The 20,120-nt window shown below is 38.1% G+C and overlaps 1 protein-coding gene across 1 annotated transcript in view; it reads left to right on the top strand.

The window, feature by feature from the left end:
- The first annotated feature begins 3,340 nt into the window (after positions 1 to 3,340).
- Positions 3,341 to 20,120, top strand: part of LOC124798197 (dynein regulatory complex subunit 2) — a 59,443-nt gene continuing 42,663 nt past the window's right edge. The window contains exons 1-3 of the mRNA XM_047261535.1: positions 3,341 to 3,477; positions 13,292 to 13,439; positions 14,652 to 14,765. Of these exons, the coding sequence (XP_047117491.1) occupies positions 13,299 to 13,439; positions 14,652 to 14,765 (255 nt within the window). The 5' untranslated portion in view covers positions 3,341 to 3,477; positions 13,292 to 13,298. The remainder of the gene's footprint in view (positions 3,478 to 13,291; positions 13,440 to 14,651; positions 14,766 to 20,120) is intronic.

The raw sequence follows: 20,120 nt of genomic DNA, 5'->3' as shown, positions 1-20,120 counted from the left end.
CGGCCGACTGGGAGCAAGAGAGGCACCACAGGACATTTTAATTTCCACTAGCCTGAATATAGTTTGATGGCATCCATTACAAAATATTACACTTTTGAATTCCACAGACCGAAATACAGAGGCGTGCGATGGAAGAATGCTGTGGGAAGAGGCGTGGCACTGCACTTTGACACACTTACGACCAAATAACATGTCTTACGTTCCCTCCAACATATATTTTTTATGTATCAGACTCTTCAGAAAGATGTGCGCTACAAAATGAAGATATTTTTGAAAAGTTGATTTTTTTTTTTAATTTTTGGGGTCCTACCTCAACGCTCGAGTGAGGGGGAGAGTCACTATGTAATATTGACCCGGTCAGGAAATATCGTAGATGCGGACCTGATGCACAGAGCAGTCAGAGTTGTAGTGGGTAGGTTGTAGTCTCCACGTTACAAGTGATTTTGCTGTTTCCTTTTCGTTTATTGCTCTCACATCAAATGAAAACAAAATGGATTTCTGTGGCTGGGAGCTATCAAGTGAATTAAAATCCATTCACATAATTACGGAAGGCTAAAAATGTTGTTAGTTTCAGATTTTGTTTCCACCTTTCTGACAGTCAAGCGTTAATCGCCTTTCAGAACGATGAAGTTATTTTTGACGGTTTGTTAAAGAAATTTGACCTTTATTAATCTTTTCTGCTGAGGCAGTCAATTTATTTGAAACGAAGTGTTTAATTCCTCACTATTGGCTAGTTTCCACTGCTCGCTGCATTTCAAATTCACGTTTTCATCTTCTAGCTCGTATGGCATTATGCCATAATAAAGAACCAAACATGAGATAATGCAGTGCTGGTACTCCAAGAAAATTTACATCTGAATCTGGACATACGAATGTGCACTTTAAGCCGAATTATGCATTTTAGTGTGGTTCACAAAATTCCCATGCTCTTGGAGTATTTCCTAATATCTTGTTTCTTTTATGACATAACGTAAGGTCTTTTAACGTTTTACACGTGCGAACGTACGGGCTTCCTGCGTCATCGTAGCTGCGCAAGTGCGGCGACGTCTGTTATGTGGCGCTCTCTGGCAACTGCTGAAACGAATCTATTTCTAACAGGTCGCGGGAAAATGGTCCTTTGAAAAGCGTTACTTTCAAAGTAAATTTCCTTTTAGGCAAGATGAACTCTGTGCGCGAATGTCCGATGAATTTCTTAAATCACAGAGCGTTTGACTCTCTTACAAAACTCAATTCTTTGAGGACGACCATTTAGAATATTTTCGAGCCCAGAAGATCAGGCGTTTATGTCATTGTTAAAAATTTTACTGGCACATTTGTGTGATGTATCTTAAAGTGTAACACGAGCAAAGAAGATCAGCATTATATGTGAAAGCTTAGCTTCTCTTGCAGCTTATTAATCTCGGAGACCAATGTTATACGTGAAAGCTTTTCTTATAGCGACACTATGTATATTACTTTAAACCATTACCTTTTCTTATTTGTCTGTTCGCGCTACTTAACAGTGATGTTGCTATTGGCTGACTGCACACGTGTCCTATGCTCTGAATATCCGCTGTCATCGGCTGACGAGGTCACGTGACATGAGCTACGACTGGCTTCTGTGACTGGCTTACAAAGGCGCATTGCAATATCGATTTCAATCCTTCGGAAAGTAACATGCGGTGTTTGGTGGAATTTGAATTTATAACTTCGTAATACGAAAATATTCAGTGTACATGCTGCTGCACATCAGACATCTTTCCTAAATGAGTTGACTGGGTGTTTGTGTTGTCCTCATCATTTCATCATCATTCCTGGCAAGTGGCGAGACTGAACTGAGTAAAGGTTGGGAATTTGTATGGGTACCGATAGCCGCGCAGTTGAGCGCCCCACAAACCAAACATCATCATCATAATCGACACCACCATCTTTCCTAAACGTGTTTTTCCCCTGAGTTTCGTTTTCTAAAGTGCCGGGAAATTCTACGCCGATGCATAAAACCACAACCATTGAAAGGATCGATAAGTTTTACAGTTCTGAAGAAAAGTGTGCTGTTACTTAACACGGAAAAAGTGCATTTTCATCCAGGAGAAAGTTATTTTTAACCGGGAAATCCGGGAAAAATCCAGCAAATTTTTTCCTTGTCCATGTATACACCCTGTTGAAGACATGAAGAAACGTACTATGCTGTAAAACCTGAAACCTTGCCTTTCATGTCTGTCTCTACCACCCAAAAAACAGCTCTCAGAGGAAGAAATTAGTGTGCTGGGATTTACTTCGGAAGTTTAACGACATTTCGAGCATATATGCCAAGTCAACTGCGCTAAGTGATCTTGAAAGCAAAATTATACGTTTAAGTGTGCCATATCTTAATCTGTCAGCCATAAATCAGATGACACTGTGGTCATGTCGTGTCAATAATTTCCGTATTAGAAATTTTCTGAAGTAAAATGACACTTCTTCACACTATAAAAGAATATTATTTACAATATTACTTAACCTTAAAATCATTTGTATTGCAGTTTCAGACAGAATGAGACACGTGAGTCACGATTACATAAATCGTTTACTTTATTTCATTTTATTTGGTGAAATGCAGATGTTGACATCTAAAGTTTACTTAGCGAAATTAATTCTATTATAAAAAGCTAGTTCACTATTTTTGGCGTCAGTTGAGCAATGAAGCGGTGGGAAGCTGTCCCACAGTGCTGGCGACACGTACGATTCGCGCTCCGTACTACTGACTGCCACGATTCTTCGCAGTTTTAAATCGCATACGTTGGCAGTGGTTGCAAGCGGCACAAGAATTTTCGAATTCTGTAGGCGAGTTCCGAATTATGGGCACAAGGGTCAAGAAAAAGGGAACAACTCAAACTACACAGTGCGCTAAGCTTGTAGCGTCATTACCGAATGGACCCATTGGCATGGGTTGCGTCCCAAGATTCGAATTTGAGATACGGAAAGTATTTCATTTTCGTTCTTCAATCAACATATTTTCAAATTGCTATGGGAGGCTGGGTCAGCTGTCGCCCTCGCTCCCATCGTTTGGCGACGCCCATGCTCTGTTGCTGGGAAAATGAGAGACTATCCAGAATGCAATCCTGATTTCTTGTTTCGTAGAGAGTATCCATAAAAAGTATTCTCGGTTACTGTAATTAACACAGCAACATGAGTGTTTAACGCCTGGAAATTATTGCCAATGAAATATGTGTAATTGGTTTAATTTATTTGTAAAAGATAAACATGGCAATAGAATCAAGTATAAATAGATTACAACTGGCACACTTAATGCATTTTTCGGCCAAACGCGACCGTACAAATGCTTAACATTTTCAAGGTGCATTTTCATCTTTACGATGCTGCACAGTTCGTAGTGTGTGCACTTTATTCTGCAAAAGTAATACTCCTTTTCTGCTCAGGAGATACAGTTCACTAAATTTTGTAACACTGTGTCTAATAAACCTGTAGTTTTCGGGATCACCGATACACAAGTTGAAGGTGATACATGAGATGCTGCACGCATCACTAAAATTATGGACCAGCGTGGCGTTACGTATACTGTTAGCCTAAATAGCTTGAACTTTCCATCGATTTTATTCGCATCACAATTTCTCGTGGTCTACAACACATAAAATTTGAATTCAGAATTCAATAACTAGCGATAGAAATCTCCTTATGAAGACTTAACGGGGATGCACAGTCTACACATAATCTGTTTTCATATCTAGTATTGTGGTTGTGAATTTCACAGTACATCTTATATTTACTATTGCTGAAGTGATGAACTGTTTTCGTTTACTTTCGAAGTTGCCTCTGTTCTTGTCTACGCAAACTTCGTTTAATTTATGTTAAGTTATAAGCCCGTAAGGGAGTTTACCAAGTAAGGCGCGTAGCCTTAGGCAACCACTGTAAATTTGGCTCCTCTCTCAAATCGGCGAATTCGATCAAACTTTCTGTCCTCCGTCGTCACAGCTGCAAGCATTTGGACTACAGTACAACTACGAAAGTAATAAAGGTAAGGCATGAATATCACGCAACATACGAAACAGAAAAGTTGTAAAATCGTACCGCACATCCATATGATTCACAATTGCCAAATGAAAAGCGAAATAATGTATGAATCGAGAATTATAGTAGGGACCATATTGTGAAATCGCTTCCAACTGCTTTATTCTATTCCATAAGAATATATTCTTATGTAAAAAAAACCGTAGTCGAAATATTTTTGATCGTGTATTATCAGCACTCCCAGGTGTGCAACCCAACGGTCATCCTCTTGTTAATTATTGTTGATTTTCTCATTCTTCAAGTTGCAACATTCGACGACGAGCATGTTTCGAACATACCATACTGCTAACCTATATAATGAACCAAACAAACAATGATGATTGTGCTGACAACATTACCTGCGGTATTTTACTAATGGAGACTACCTTGTGAACACAAGTAATGGTGTACCCTACCATGATCTGAATGAGTGATCTAATGACTCTGTTTTTGAGTTCACAATTTTAGTAGCTTTTTTGCAGTAATAAACGAGTTTTCAGGTGAAACGGGATTTTTTAATACAAATTCGACTTTCAGTCCATTCTTTTACATGAACAAATACTGATACTCTGTTAAGGAGGTTAGTCTTCATTTTTTGTTTGATAAAGTAGGTATTAGTTTAGTACTGTGGTAATCCAAAAGTCTGCGTTAAATCTATGATTAATTTTAGAAGTTCACAGATTTATGTGACAATACTGTACGTTTAGCCCCAAAACCAGATGTCAGAATTTTATATCTTTTATTTAGTGTGTCGTTAGTTTCACATCATATAAGAAGGGTCCACAGAAGCGTCCGATCCCACGCGTCGGTTTTGACCCGTGACGTAAGGGTGTTATGGTGTGTGACGTCATGACGGCGTGGAGTTTGGTTTGTGCGTGTGGCGTGTTAATAGATGTCGTCGTGTTGTGGTTTGTTGTGCCCTCTACTTCACACCCTTAAAGGTGAAATTTCGAGCAATGCCTTACTAAATGATGTCTGCAGTATCCCCTCTTTCACCCCTTTGGGACTGAATTTCCAAAAACACTGGCACATGTAATTTTTTATTTATAGCCAAGATAAAGCTTCAAAAATACTTTAGCAGTACTTTAATAATTGTGTATTTTCAAGAAAGCACTTTCACCCATTATTTCTCCCTCATAGGAATTAAATTTCCAAAAATTGTAAAACACATGTTTCATTATTTGGAAAAACCAAATACCATTTATCATAGTTCTAGCTTTAAAATTGCCGTAATAGCACCATATTTAAAAAAAAAACTCTCATCCTGTACTTCACCTCCTTAAGAGTGGAATTTTGAACAATCCCGTACTAAATGATGCCTGATCAACACCCTCTTCAAATTGCAGGTTTCTATCTCGCTTTGGATTGGCAGTGATGAGTCAGTGAATCACTTATGCCCTGTTTCATCCCTTTAGGTGTTGAATTTCCAAAAACACTGAAGCATGTAATTTTTTATTGCCAGCCAAGAAGCCAAATTCAAAATTTCTTAGATATAGCTTTAAAAATGCTTTCATAATGAAATATTTTCTAAAAACATTACATCCCCTCATTCATCCCCTTTAAGGATGGAATTTTCAAAAAAGCTGGAATGCGAATTTTTTATTTTTAGGGCTACCTGAGAAGTCACATACCAATTTTCATTGATGGAGATGTAAAAATGCTTTAATAGTTCTTTAATAAGAACATATTTTCAGAAAACCACTTTAATCTACTGTTTCACTCTCATAGGGATAAAATTTCCAAAAATGGTCCTGAAACGTGTATTTCTTTATTTCTGAGCAACCAAGTACCAATTTTTGTAGTTGTAGTTTCAAAATTGCCTTAATAGTAACTTTTTCGTTAAAACCGCTTGTCTCCTATTTCACCCCCTTAGGGGTGTAATTTTGAAAAATCTTTTTTTAAACAATTCCTACAGCATAAGACCAATGCCCTCTTCGAATTTCAAGTTTCTGTTCTTAATGGTTTGAGCTGGGCAATGATGTGTCAGTCAGGATATTTCCTTTTAAAAAGAGATTGCTGAGTTCATAGTAAAACAAGCTCCTTTCTCACAGCATGTCTAAAACCATTCTCCATCAATAATCATAAAAAGATTTAATACAGATTTGAAACACTTAATTACAGGTGACTAGAAATTGAGGCGTTTGAAAATGTGACAAGTGAACATTTGAAATTTGATTGGAGCAAGTAAGACATTGGGAACAAATTGGAGCACCAACAGAAAGCTTGTTTTAGTTAGAGATTTTTCAGTGGGCCATAAGAAAAGTGTAAAGATAGATTTTTTTGGAGGGGGGAGGGAGTACGATATTATATTGCTCTGTACGAAGCCCTTATCAGGAAAAAGAAAAGAAAGTTTGACACATGTTAAGGTAGATTACGCGCTAAAACTGACATTGGAGGTAGCAATGAACGTGGAAGGACAGTGAAAGCACTTTTTGTGATGGACCCCTTGGGAAACTTTTCAGAAGCAGCAGCCTTTGAACCGTTTTGAACCCTTACCCATTGATGACAGCTGTAGCTATAGGTATTTTGTGTGAAGTGTTCAGCAATTGCATGTCTGGCATATCGCTCATAGCCTCCCACAAACATAGTACTGCCTCAATAGCAGCGACAGGAGATTATTACTGTATGTGAGCAGTGGCGCAAGTGTAAGACAGATCTCCCATTTTGTATCTTAGCTGTGAAACTGACTGACTAAGTGATTGCATGTAGTCCAAATGTGTAGGTAGCAAAAAAATCACCAGGAAGTAGAACATCTAATTTCCTGTGCTAAGTTGGCTTTATTACAGTCATGATAAACATATTGTAATAGCAACTTGCATTGTTTGGTCATACTTGCTGCCAGTGTTGACTTCAATTTGCAAATGAGGACCTTCATTTAAGGCTAGAGATTAATACTACTTCAGTTTAAGTTCACAGCAGTAGACATTTTGCTGAAACTGCCTGTGTCAGTATTCAGCCACAAAAATCTTTGCTCATTTGTGCAAAAAAACAACACGTCTTGCAATAGAAAAATAGAAACTTTCATGCTGATCTGAAATTGTTACTTTTGATAGTGCCTTTTTATTCTATAAACTATTTAAGTTTTGTCATTAAAGCTGGTGGATATGTCCATAAGAGTAAAAAATTTACTTTTACTGTGAAATTCAAATATGGTTGACCAGTAGCATCTGTAGGATGGTAGATTAATATGGCCATTTTGGTAAACATATGCACTCATCCTTGTGATTATTTAACTTCTGTGCATGGCATCAGTAGGTTGCCACACATACAGACACACAAATCACTCAATTATAAATAGTATGTATACGAACTTGTTTGATATCATTTTGTTAGTAATCACTGCTAATGACGTGTAGAATATAAAATTGACAAAATGATAAAACAGTAGATTTTTTTTAAACATAAATATATTCATTCACAGTTATTTCAAGCAGTACAACTGATTTTTTTCATTAATGAGTAGAGTACCATCAATGGTTGTATTGGAACAGCACGTGTACACTGTTGCAATAGTTACTTCTGTCTGCTAATGCATTTGTGAATATCAATAAAATCTTCACATTTTCAAGATGCATCTTTTAAACCGAGAAGATTTTATTGAAGCATGGTCGCCACAAAAGACTCAGAGGACATATTTCTTGACTCATTTCACATTTCTGAAAGTCTTTTATAATGGTATCACAGAATAAAATCTGTGAGTTAATATTCAGTTAACATAGTGATATACTTGTATTTGAGATAAGTTCATTTCAAAAGAAAGCAAATCAATAGTCAATGTTGTTAACTTGTGATTGTGGGGTGTCACTCAACTTGGAGGCAGCTGTTTCAAATCCAGTCTGTGGAACAAAGTTTCCCTCCAGTATTTTGTCAAATGGTGATTTTGCACCAGTGTCCTGAATTAAAGTCCAACTCTCTCTCTTTTGTGTCTCATGGAGTGAGGACATGTGATACTGTTGATGGTGAATTGTCCTTCCAATAAGAATGTTAAAGTTGGTGGCCATTTTGGTGCTACTTGATAGGAATAGGCCACAAACCATCTCCATTACGACATTGCCCAGTACGGCCATTTGGGTGAACCATGTTTACCCTCACTACTCATTTTCTGAATGTGGGACTGATGGTGTTCATATCTTGGTCCAGTGTTCATTATTTGAGTTTTCTATGGTCTCTCTCTTTCATTTCAGACTTCTGTCAGGTTGGATTATGCTTGAAAACCATGGCTGATTGGTTAATTCATCTGTAGCAGAACTTACTGATGTGGTGTCTAATGAAATATCAGCTGTAAAAACAACAAATATTCTCATTTTGAGAACACGAACATGTTCTCTGAGAAGGTGCACATACACAACAATCTTTGTCTGAGCATTCTATAATGCACATTGTTTGTGATTAATACAGTAATTAGTCCATAAATTGGCAAGACTGTGATGACTTCTGAAAAATGGGGAACCTAACTCATTGTAATGGCATTTCAATAAATTAATGTCTTATGATACTTATTTCATAAGAAAACACAACTGTGTGTTTAGCAGACATTACTTAGGTACATAAGTATTAGGTTACTGGTACTAAATAGTTGTAAGCATAAGACGATGTTTTCTGTACATTATTTAATGAGCACTACAGGGTAGGTTGAAATTAGACTAAGTTGCATTTGTTATGAGAGCATAATGTGGACAGAAACCTAGATGCGAAGTAAAGTAATACAGTAGTCCTGGGTGGAATACAAAAATGGAAGGAGTAATGGTTGCACATCACTGTATAGCAGAGGAGAGGCATTGTATAGTTGCTGGACCTGTAAATGCACACACACACACACACACACACACACACACACACACACACACACACACACACACACACACACCATGGGAACAGGGGTGGGGGTAAGTGTGGGACAAACATTATTGGAAACTGAGGCCGTGAGGATTACAAGACCAAGGGATATGTTGTAAGGACAATAGCTCACATCTGTGTAATTCAGAGATGATGATCTTGGGGGAGATGTCATGGGGGAGGGGGGAGGGAGATTCAAGAAGCATGGGTTGTGAAGCAGCCATTGAAGTTGAGCATGTTGTGTCTGGTAGTGTGTTCTGTCATCTAGTGGCAGAGGATTGGAAGCAGGTTTGGTGTTAGGATGTACCAGGATAATTGTAAATTGGTATGAGATTGGGGGGAAGGATCAAAGGAAGGATTTTCCTCATATCTTGGCATTATGATAGAAAGTTGAATGTCATCTCAGTGGTGGAGGTCAACTTCCAGAAAGGAACCACACTAGCCTGATGAGGATCAAGTGAAATATGTAGGAGAGAAGGTTTTGAGAGTGTGGAGGAATGAAAATAGAATATTTTGGCCCTGGAACCAGGTCATAAATATATTATCAGTGAGCTTGAACCAGACACTCTGTGACCAAAATGGTACTGAAACAGAGGATGACAGACTAAAGGCCGAAATACTAAATGTCTTTTTCCAAAGTTGTTTCACAGAGGAAGATTGCACTGTAGTTCCATCTCTAGATTTTCGCACAGATGACAAAATGGTAGATATCGAAATAGACGACAGAGGGATAGAGAAATAATTAAAATCGCTCAAAAGAGGAAAGGCCTCTGGACCTGATGGGATACCAGTTCAATTTTACACAGAGTACGCGAAGGAACTTGCCCCCCTTCTTGCAGCGGTGTACCGTAGGTCTCTAGAAGAGCGTAGCGTTCCAAAGGATTGGAAAAGGGCACAGGTCATCCCCGTTTTCAAGAAGGGACGTCGAGCAGATGTGCAGAACTATAGACCTATATCTCTAACGTCGATCAGTTGTAGAATTTTGGAATACGTATTGTGTTCGAGTTTAATGACTTTTCTGGAGACTAGAAATCTACTCTGTAGGAATCAGCATGGGTTTCGAAAAAGACGGTCATGTGAAACCCAGCTCGCGCTATTCGTCCACGAGACTCAGAGGGCCATAGATACGGGTTCACAGGTAGATGCCGTGTTTCTTGACTTCCGCAAGGCGTTCGATACAGTTCCCCACAGTCGTTTAATGAACAAAGTAAGAGCATATGGACTATCAGACCAATTGTGTGATTGGATTGAGGAGTTCCTAGATAACAGGACGCAGCATGTCATTCTCAATGGAGAGAAGTCTTCCGAAGTAAGAGTGATTTCAGGTGTGCCGCAGGGGAGTGTCATAGGACCGTTGCTATTCACAATATACATAAATGACCTTGTGGATGACATCGGAAGTTCACTGAGGCTTTTTGCGGATGATGCTGTGGTGTATCGAGAGGTTGTAACAATGGAAAATTGTACTGAAATGCAGGAGGATCTGCAGCGAATTGACGCACGGTGCAGGGAATGGCAATTGAATCTCAATGTAGACAAGTGTAATGTGCTGCAAATACACAGAAAGATAGATCCTTTATCATTTAGCTACAAAATAGCAGGTCAGCAACTGGAAGCAGTTAATACCATAAATTATCTGGGAGTACACATTAGGAGTGATTTAAAATGGAATGATCATATAATGTTGATCGTCGGTAAAGCAGATGCCAGACTGAGATTCATTGGAAGAATCCTAAGGAAATGCAATCTGAAAACAAAGGAAGTAGGTTACAGTACGCTTGTTCGCCCACTGCTTGAATACTGCTCAGCAGTGTGGGATCCGTACCAGATAGGGTTGATAGAAGATATAGAGAAGATCCAACGGAGAGCAGCGCGCTTCGTTACAGGATCATTTAGTAATCGCGAAAGCGTTACGGAGATGATAGATAAACTCCAGTGGAAGACTCTGCAGGAGAGATGCTCAGTAGCTCGGTATGGGCTTTTGTCAAAGTTTCGAGAACATACCTTCACCAAAGAGTCAAGCAGTATATTGCTCCCTCCTACGTATATCTCGCGAAGAGACCATGAGGATAAAATCAGAGAGATTAGAGCCCACACAGAGGCATACCAACAATCCTTCTTTCCACGAACAATACAAGAATGGAATAGGAGGGAGAACCGATAGAGGTACTCAAGGTACCCTCCGCCACACACTGTCAGGTGGCTTGCGGAGTATGGATGTAGATGTAGATGTAGATGTAGACAATAAATTTTATATCTTGGGCATCTTGGAAGACAGGCATATATTTACATACATAGGAGAGTGCTTTGTAAGTGCCCAAGGATGTGCCATGGATTCTTTTGTACATCTTCCTTGTAAAAGAGGAGGAGTTACAAGGAAAATTGGAATTGGTTTGTATACAGAATGCAGTGGATTTGAAATCAGTATGACATTGGGAGAGATAAAAAGAGTATTCAGTAGTGTATAAATACCCAAGTAGTGTGTAAATACCCCAAATGAATTATATTCCATATCTATATAATAGAGGGAACATTCCACGTGGGAAAAATATATCTAAAAACAAAGATGATGTAACTTACCAAACGAAAGCATTGGTATGTTGATAGAGACACTAACAAACACAAACACACACACAAAATTCAAGCTTTCGCAACCCACGGTTGCTTCATCAGGAAAGAGGGAAGGAGAGGGAAAGATGAAAGGATGTGGGTTTTAAGGGAGAGGGTAAGGAGTCATTCCAATCCCGGGAGCAGAAAGACTTACCTTAGGGGGAAAAAAGGACAGGTATACACTCTCTCTCTCTCACACACACACACACACACACATGTGTGCGAGTGTATACCTGACCTTTTTTCCCCCTAAGGTAAGTCTTTCTGCTCCCAAGATTGGAATGACTCCTTACCCTCTCCCTTAAAACCCACATCCTTTCATCTTTCCCTCTCCTTCCCTCTTTCCTGATGAAGCAACCGTGGCTTGCGAAAGCTTGAATTTTGTGTGTGTGTTTGTTTTTGTTAGTGTCTCTATCAACATACCAACGCTTTCGTTTGGTAAGTTACATCATCTTTGTTTTTAGATATATTCCATATCTAGATAGAAGGGACAATCAAGGTTTTCAAAGACCACTTGTAGGTGCTGGTAGCTGTGCTATTGCATTTTTAAACACAGTTTCGAGATAGAGAGGTGTTGGTGGATTTGTGCTTGGTGACTAAAGTGCCAAGTTCAATAAGGTTTTCATGGTTGATAAAAATGGTTTAATTTTCAATACATGGTGAATTAGTGGGAGTTTATGGAACAAGTGTAATATCAAGAAGGCAGATTGGTTTCGGTGTCATGATTTTTATAAAGGCAGAGCCAATGTGTGAGGTGAACAAAGGTCAAGGTGACCAAGGACATCCACCTCCAATAACTATGTGTTTCATGTCGAATGGTTGCCTCTCCCCAAGCATCACATTCATGTGAGGCAAATTACATGGAAATTCAACATCTCCATTGTCAAAGTAGTGAATGTTGTTTGTAACACATTGGACTACCAGAAGACTTCTTGGGTATCATAGTAACTCTCAGACAGATCAGTGCCAACAGAATAGTGTTGTCTCTCCAATGTTTAATGCAGTATTAGGTGGATAGTGTTTCACTCCTGCACTATGTTGTCTAAAAGGACACACTGTGGGTGCTTCATTTGACACCTGAGACAAAAAAGCATCAATATCATGGAACACATATTGTCTCTCCCACATAATACATTAAAACAACAGTACCAGCTAAAAAAATTGTGGATCCTGTCTTTTGGGACTTAAAGGGTGCGCTGGTGTTTGATTTCCCACCCGTGGGGAGACTGTGAATACTGCCAGTTATAGTTCTTGCTGGGATGGTTGCAGGAGGTGATTCAGAGGAAACAACTGGATTTGCTTTTGAAAGATGCCTTATTGTTGCGGAACAATGATGACCACATACGGCATTGATTATGTGTTATTCAGTCCAGTATTTCCAATGGTTTGTTTTGGATCGCCCTCTATACAGGACAGTTCTCACACCAGGTGAGTTTCGTTTCTTTGGGACCATTAAATGAGCACCTGGTTGGGTGCTATTTCATGAAATTATACAGGCTTTCAGAAGACTATTATTAAGTGGCTCTTAAATTGGGACCCTAATATCTTTCTCCCTTTTCTGTTATATTGGTTTGTACGTGTTTTGCCAAATTAATACCATTAACTTGGCAGTGTTCAGTCTTATGTCTTATTTTGTTCCCTAGGGATTTGTCTTTATGTTGAAAAATGTTTGTGCTTAATTACTCAATGCACCTTATATACTATTCCATTTTTTGTAATTGATCGTATAATCACCATGACATACTTTTTAGTAACTTTTATTTTTGTGCCCTCAAGATTGTAGCTCAGCTTTTCTAATTTCTGTACTTTTATGTTATAGTAGCAAAATGGGTCCAAAGAAGAAAGGTAAAGGAAATAAACTGTCTCGTATGAGTGAAGAAGAGAGAGCTCGATATCTACAGCATAGAGCTGCAATTGAGGAAGAAGCCAGGAGGCGTAAACAACAACTTATTGCCACATTTATGAAGGTGCATATCCAGATATTTTGCAAGTCTCTCATGTACTTTAAAAATTGTTGCACTCAAAATATTACAATTAATAATATTTCCTAACATATTCAGGATAATTTCATATTGTTTATTATTTTCTGAAAGTTGTGTTTTGCCAACAGCTATAGATTTGTTAACTGTGGATAATTACATTATATCAAAATTCAGCTAAAGGTTCTCTCTCTCTCTCTCTCTCTCTTTTATTTAGGTGGAGACTTTGAGGACAAGGAGTCTTACCACTAGAGTGTAGGATTTATACGTGCCAATATTGATGATCTCATTAAATACTGTTTGAGATTATTCATCTTTTTCTGGGGAATATTTTCATTAATAAATTTTAATTTCTTTTTCTGATTTACTTTAATCTCTCAGCTTCCTCTGAATGCACTACTTCGATATGGGCTAATCTTCTGGGGAAATTCAGCCACCAGCATAAAGATCTTTAGGATGCAGAAAAGAGCAATCAGGGCTATCTGTAACTTAAGAAAGCTGGAAATTTGTAGACCACATTTCATCTAGGTGAAAATAATGAGCCTACCGAGCCTTTACATACATGAGTGTATCCTGTTCGCAAATGAGTATCTTTTAAATCAAACTGGACATCTTCAACAAAATAAGCATATACACAGTCACAACACAATAAACACAAATAATATCCACATGTCACAGTGTAGAACAGCACAGTACCAAAAAAGTGTATCACAGATAACAGTTCAGCTATATAACAGCCTACGCAGCGATTTAAAATCGCAACAACATAAAACTTTTTTTAAACATAATCTTAAGTCATTTCTAGTGGAAAAATGATTTTACTCTGTAAAAGAATTTTTAAATTACAAAAAATAGCCTTGTAAAGAATGATTATCTAATAATAGTTAAATTCAAATTGTCACTTGTCACTTATGATTGTTATCTGTAATTAATTTTGTCATGCTCTCTCTCTCTCTCTCTCTCTCTCTCTCTCTCTGTGTGTGTGTGTGTGTGTGTGTGTGTGTCTGTGTGTGTTTCTGCTCCTTTCGCAATTTTGACTTGTCCTATATTCAATGTACTGTTTAAGTACGTAATGAATCAAATGGACCAATAAATGAATGAATGAATGCATTGTACATTTGCATTTGTTCTGTAATAAGAAACAATTCAGTGATGTAAATTTCTGAAAAATCCATGGTATGTGTGTTATTATCTTTACAGAACAAGCTTAAGCATGAAGAAGCATTCACACGACTTAATATGGCAAAAATTAACCAAGAGTGGCGTCAGATATTGCGTAACATAAAAACCAAGGAGCTGAAGCAGAATTTGACTGTAAGCAAACTTGTTTATTATTTATTATTTTATTGTTGTCATAGTTGATTATGGATTTCTTGGATCAACAGCACTGCAGATGTTATAATTTTTAATTTGATTGCTCATAAAAAATATAAAGATGATGATTGAGGACTCATAGAGAATAAGAATCTGACAATAATCTGTACTGATGAACTGGAATTGTGTTGCAAACATTATTCTAAACTAAATAATTTCCACATCAAAACATTAGAATATTAACTCCACATATGAAGCACTAGCAATCCGGAGTATTATTAGATGAGAAAGAAGAACGGTTATGCAAATGAAATTCATTTCCCTGGTTGTAGATGCAAGACATTTGAAGATAACTGAGATAATTAAATACTAAATTTATAGTGTTCTTAGCACTGGCAGAAATAATTGGGTCTAATAGCAAGTAATCACACTCATAGGTTTGAACTGTACTTTAATTTGTTCTGGACATTTCACGAAGATAGAGCTTTCCAAACTTTTACTCATGGTGACATCTGTATAACACGTAAAAATTCACAAGGCTCTGTTTCTCTAATATTAATAAAGGAGATCTTATTGTAACAAATGAGATTTTAACCCCTTAACTTAATACTGCAAGTTATCTTGTTTTTATTATTTTGACAGAAACTTAAAATCATGAGTATACTCGACCAGCTTAAGAAGAGACATTCAAAAAAATAAAACCCTGCTTATATTCATTTCAAGACTGATGTTGAAGTGTTCGACCAGTAGAGAGCATCTGGCCTTACATTTGTAGCCTGGCATTTGTGTTTTGGTTGAAGTGGCTACCACTAGATATCATCTGTACTGTGTGCAATTTTGGATGCACAACAATAAAACACACACTTTCAGCCTCTCTCCTGTATTATTCAGGTAGTGCTTTCAAAAAAGGATGACTATAGTGATCCTGAGTTTGACAGTGAATTTAGTGGCGCAAAAAGTGAAGAAGAATGTGATGTTATTTCATTAGAGACTGAAAGTGATGACAGTTCATCAGTTGAGTGACAACTGCTCATCGGTGGTATGAGATAAATAGATCCACTGTGCTCCAGCCAGCTCCTCCAAAATTTGTGTTCACGGGAAACAGTTGTGAAATACATGGTTAGGTTTCATAGGTGCTCAGAAACTAAAAAGTGGCTTTAATTTTCAGGATAGGCTATTTTAGTCAAAGTCCAATGCACGAGTACAAGCAGGATTTTATTATTGGTGATCTTCAAAATTTTGTAACTCATTACATTGAGCTTTAAAAGCTATTGTTATATGTCTAAATGTAATTTCATTCATTGTATGATATTTTTTATTAATAAAAAATTTTTTTGGAACATAATTTGAAAAAAAGAATGTTAAGGGGTTAAATAAATATTAATTTTTATATTTCATTTCCAAGTACAGTATAATTGAATTAAACAACTTTTCACCGATACAAAACTTTTCAGTACTATTATGAGTAAAATGACTCACGTGGAATTGATGACCTTTAAAAATCTGAATTTACTAGTGTCACAACATTCTTGATGCTACTACTCGACACTTAGTGGTGTCCTGACAGTTTTTGAAGCCCTGCACTGAAAGGTCTTGGTTTCAAGTACACAACAACTACACAGCTTATAAAAAAATAGAAATTACTTTCCTTTGATAGATTTATTCAGCAAAGAATTGAAGCATAGTAATATATGATGAATGAGAAGATGTAACCAACACACACACACACACACACACACACACACACACACACACACACATACACAAACACCATATCTTTCTCCTATGAGTTGTTGGTTGTATTTTGTTTTATTTTATTTTATTTATTTATTTATTTTGACAGATATTTGGGATTTGGTTTTTGTGTTGTGTAGCTTGAATGAGTCCAAACAAATACTATTAATCATTTTTTCCACAAGAAATGTTGGTTTTTTTCCTCATTACAAACTCTTTTTATAAGTGGAATGTTAAGTGGATGTTAAATAGAGCAGTCTCAAATTACTCTAGTGGGATATGCAGTTTAATGAAATGTATCTAAAAGGACAGCAAAACAGAAGGAATAATCAGTACTTCTGCGGCTAATGACTACAGCTGCTGAAGACTGTGACAGACAGAAAACACAAAATGGTTCAATATACAAGATGTGCCATGTCAAGCCATCAAGGTATGGTCAGCAACTCTGTGTCACATGAAATGTCATATTTATTTGGACTAATTCAGTATACTTGGTGCAAAAACAAAATTGCAAATATCTTCAGAAATATAAGAGGAAATGTGTGTGATAATTCATATGAGAGACACCTTTTATGACATCTATAATCCCTCCTGCATGAATGGAGTGTTGACTTTTTAGCAACTAGGAGATAGTCAAGTTGAAAAAGTGCACCACAGGAATACTATTAAACTGGGTGATCATATAATGTGCAGTCATAATATTAAAGTGGATGACATTAAAAATGGGCTCTCAGGGGGTTCAGAGGTCCATCCCTGTTCCTAATCTGTATAAATTACTATTCAATAGCTCGGTGAAGTACTGTTCAAAAACTTTTAATGTCTGCTCATGTCACAAGCTTATTAATCAGGTCCTAAACTCAACCACACCAGGCACATTGCAGACAATAGCTAAACAGACCTGCAACTGGTTCAGAGTGAATGGTCTAGGTCCTAATCTCACAAAGATTGTTACTGAGCAATGTCATACACATAAAAATCACATGATAGAATCAGAAACACAATTCAATGGTTGTGTATTAAATGATCATGATGTGAAAATTTCTTTGGGATCATGCTGGATAACAATCTGAATTGAAGAAAAAAAAAGGTTCTGACATGTGAATGGAAGGCCAGAGTGCTACTGTATTTAGTATACTTACATTTCCTGTTATTTTGTGGGGTCGTTTGCTGATACAGTGCAGTAAGGCAAAGAAAATATTCATTCAGCGAAAGAGAGCAGTGAGAATACTAGTTGTAAAGAGCAAACCTTTAAGACATCTCTTCATAGATCTGGGAACTATTCCACTGACTTCCCAACATATTTTTGCAATTATGGTAATTTTCACTAGTAATAAAAGTCATTTTCAGTTGAACTGTGATTTACACAACAGCAGTACATGACAAAAATAACTTCATTTTAAACATTGTTTAGAATGAGTTCTTGAATTACTTAGTGCAAGTTTTCAACAATATTGCGTCCTGCGAATAACAAGATATTGGAAATTCCTTTAAATTCAAATTAAATTTAAAAATAAAGCTAGGGAAATTCCAGGTTGTAATATAAACAATGTAAAGGAAAGATAGATTGCAACTCACCGTAAAGATAGTATGTTGAGTTGCAAACAGGCATAATGAGAAGACGTGTATACATTAGCTTTTGGCCAAAGCCTTCCTCAGAAAAGGAGTCTCACACACACACACACACACACACACACACACACACACACACACACACACACACACACATGACTGCTATCTGGAGAGCTCATACAGGAATGCAACTGTCATGTAAAATGGAAGCAGTAATCGGCAGAGGGTGGGGAAGGGCAAGGGATAGCAAGGTATTTGTGTGAAACGAGAAGAGCACTGTCTGGTGGAGCATGCAGGGACAAGACAGCCATCAGGTGCAGCATCGGGAGGCTGTTGGGCAAGTGGGAAGTGGGTGGAAATGGGGAGCAAAAAACGAAAGGAGAGGAGAAAAGACAGGCAGCAAAAAAATAGGGTGAGGGGACGTGAATAGGGAAAAGGTGGTAGGATGGGCGTATGGGGATGTACTGTAGGTTGAGGCCAGGATAATTTCGGGATCAGAGAATGTGTTGCAAAGATAACTCCCACCTGCCGCAGTTCAGAAAAGATGGTGGTGGTGGTGGTGGTGGGAAGGATCCAAATGCTTTGACTGTCTATCATCATGCCCTGAAATGAGGGACATCCTACCTCAAGACCCTTTCCACTCCTCCGAAAGTGGTGTTCTGTCCCCCGCCTAACCTCCACACATTGTAGTCCATCCCTATGCTGCCCTCAATTGCAACCCTTGCCACAAGGATCATATCCCTGTGGAAGACCCAGGTGCACAACCTGCCCAATCCACCCACCCAGCACTTCATTTAAGTCTTGTCACAGGCTTATCATATCCCACCAGAGACTGGGCCACGTGTGAAAGCAGCCATGTCATGTACCAGCTCTGCTGCAATCACTGGATAGCTTTTTATGGTGGTATGACCACCAACCAGCTGTCTACCAAGATTAATGGCCACTGCTGAACTGTTGCCCAGAATAAAGTGGACTACCCTGTAGCCCAGCATGCAGCTGAGCAAGACACGCTTGACTTCAATGGCTGCATCACTACTTGAGCCATCCGAATTCTCCACTCCAACACCAGTTTTTCTGAGCTGCTCAGCTGTGAGTTGTCCTTACAACACATTTTCTGCTCCCAATATTATCCTGGTCTCAGCCTGTGGAAACTTACTGTCCCCACACCCTCCACCCAACAGTTTCCACCCTCTCTGTCGTATTGCCTCCTCCTCGTTCTCATCTCCTCACCCTCTTTGTGTGCTGTACTGTTGTTCTTTCCCCTTCCCCTCTCCTCTCCTTTTTTGCTTCCCATCCCTCCCCCTCCCACCTCCCTGCCCACAGCCTCTCAATGCTACGCTTGTTGGCAGTCCAGTTTGTGCACGCTTCACCAGACAGCACTCTTTTCTTCACACCCCAACCCTGCCACCCTTTACCCTTTCCCGCCCCTCCAGATCACTGCTTTCATTCTACATGACAGTTGCATTCTGGTACGAGCTTCCAGAGCTGGCAGTCATGTGCGCGCGAGGTGTCCTTATGTGTGTGAATGAAAGTGTGTGTGTTTGTGTGTGTGTTTCCTTTTCCGAAGAAAGCTAGATGAAAGCTTATGTGTAACTGTCTTTTCATTGTGCCTGCCTGCAACTCACCATGCCATTTTTATAGTGAATAGCAATCTATCTTTTCCTTATATTGTTAAAATTAAAAATAATCATTATTAGAGTCCTGTTTGCTGTACGACAAGTAACAGTGTTCATTGTAAACAAGATTCTGTTCCAATGGCACATAGTTAAATGTTGTTCTACACTTAGTACTAATATGAGTATTGATGAAACTTGAAATGGTCAAAAATGAAAGTTACAGCAATCCTGTGATTATATGTAGAGAATTTATACCAGCCTTTGATGGCACAGATTTTTAAAATTTGATTACTAGTTTCAATCGTTTATGTTCATCTTCAAATCAGTAGGTGTGTTAGAAAAAAATTTATGTTTTTTATACCATTAATAATCAAATAAAAAACCTTGCTTGAGGTAAGCAACAGCTATGAAAATATAAATGAAGAAACAACATATT

This window comes from Schistocerca piceifrons, chromosome 1 (assembly GCF_021461385.2).
Source record: "Schistocerca piceifrons isolate TAMUIC-IGC-003096 chromosome 1, iqSchPice1.1, whole genome shotgun sequence".
Lineage (NCBI taxonomy): Eukaryota > Metazoa > Arthropoda > Insecta > Orthoptera > Acrididae > Schistocerca > Schistocerca piceifrons.
This window is presented reverse-complemented; position numbering and strand designations above follow the sequence as displayed.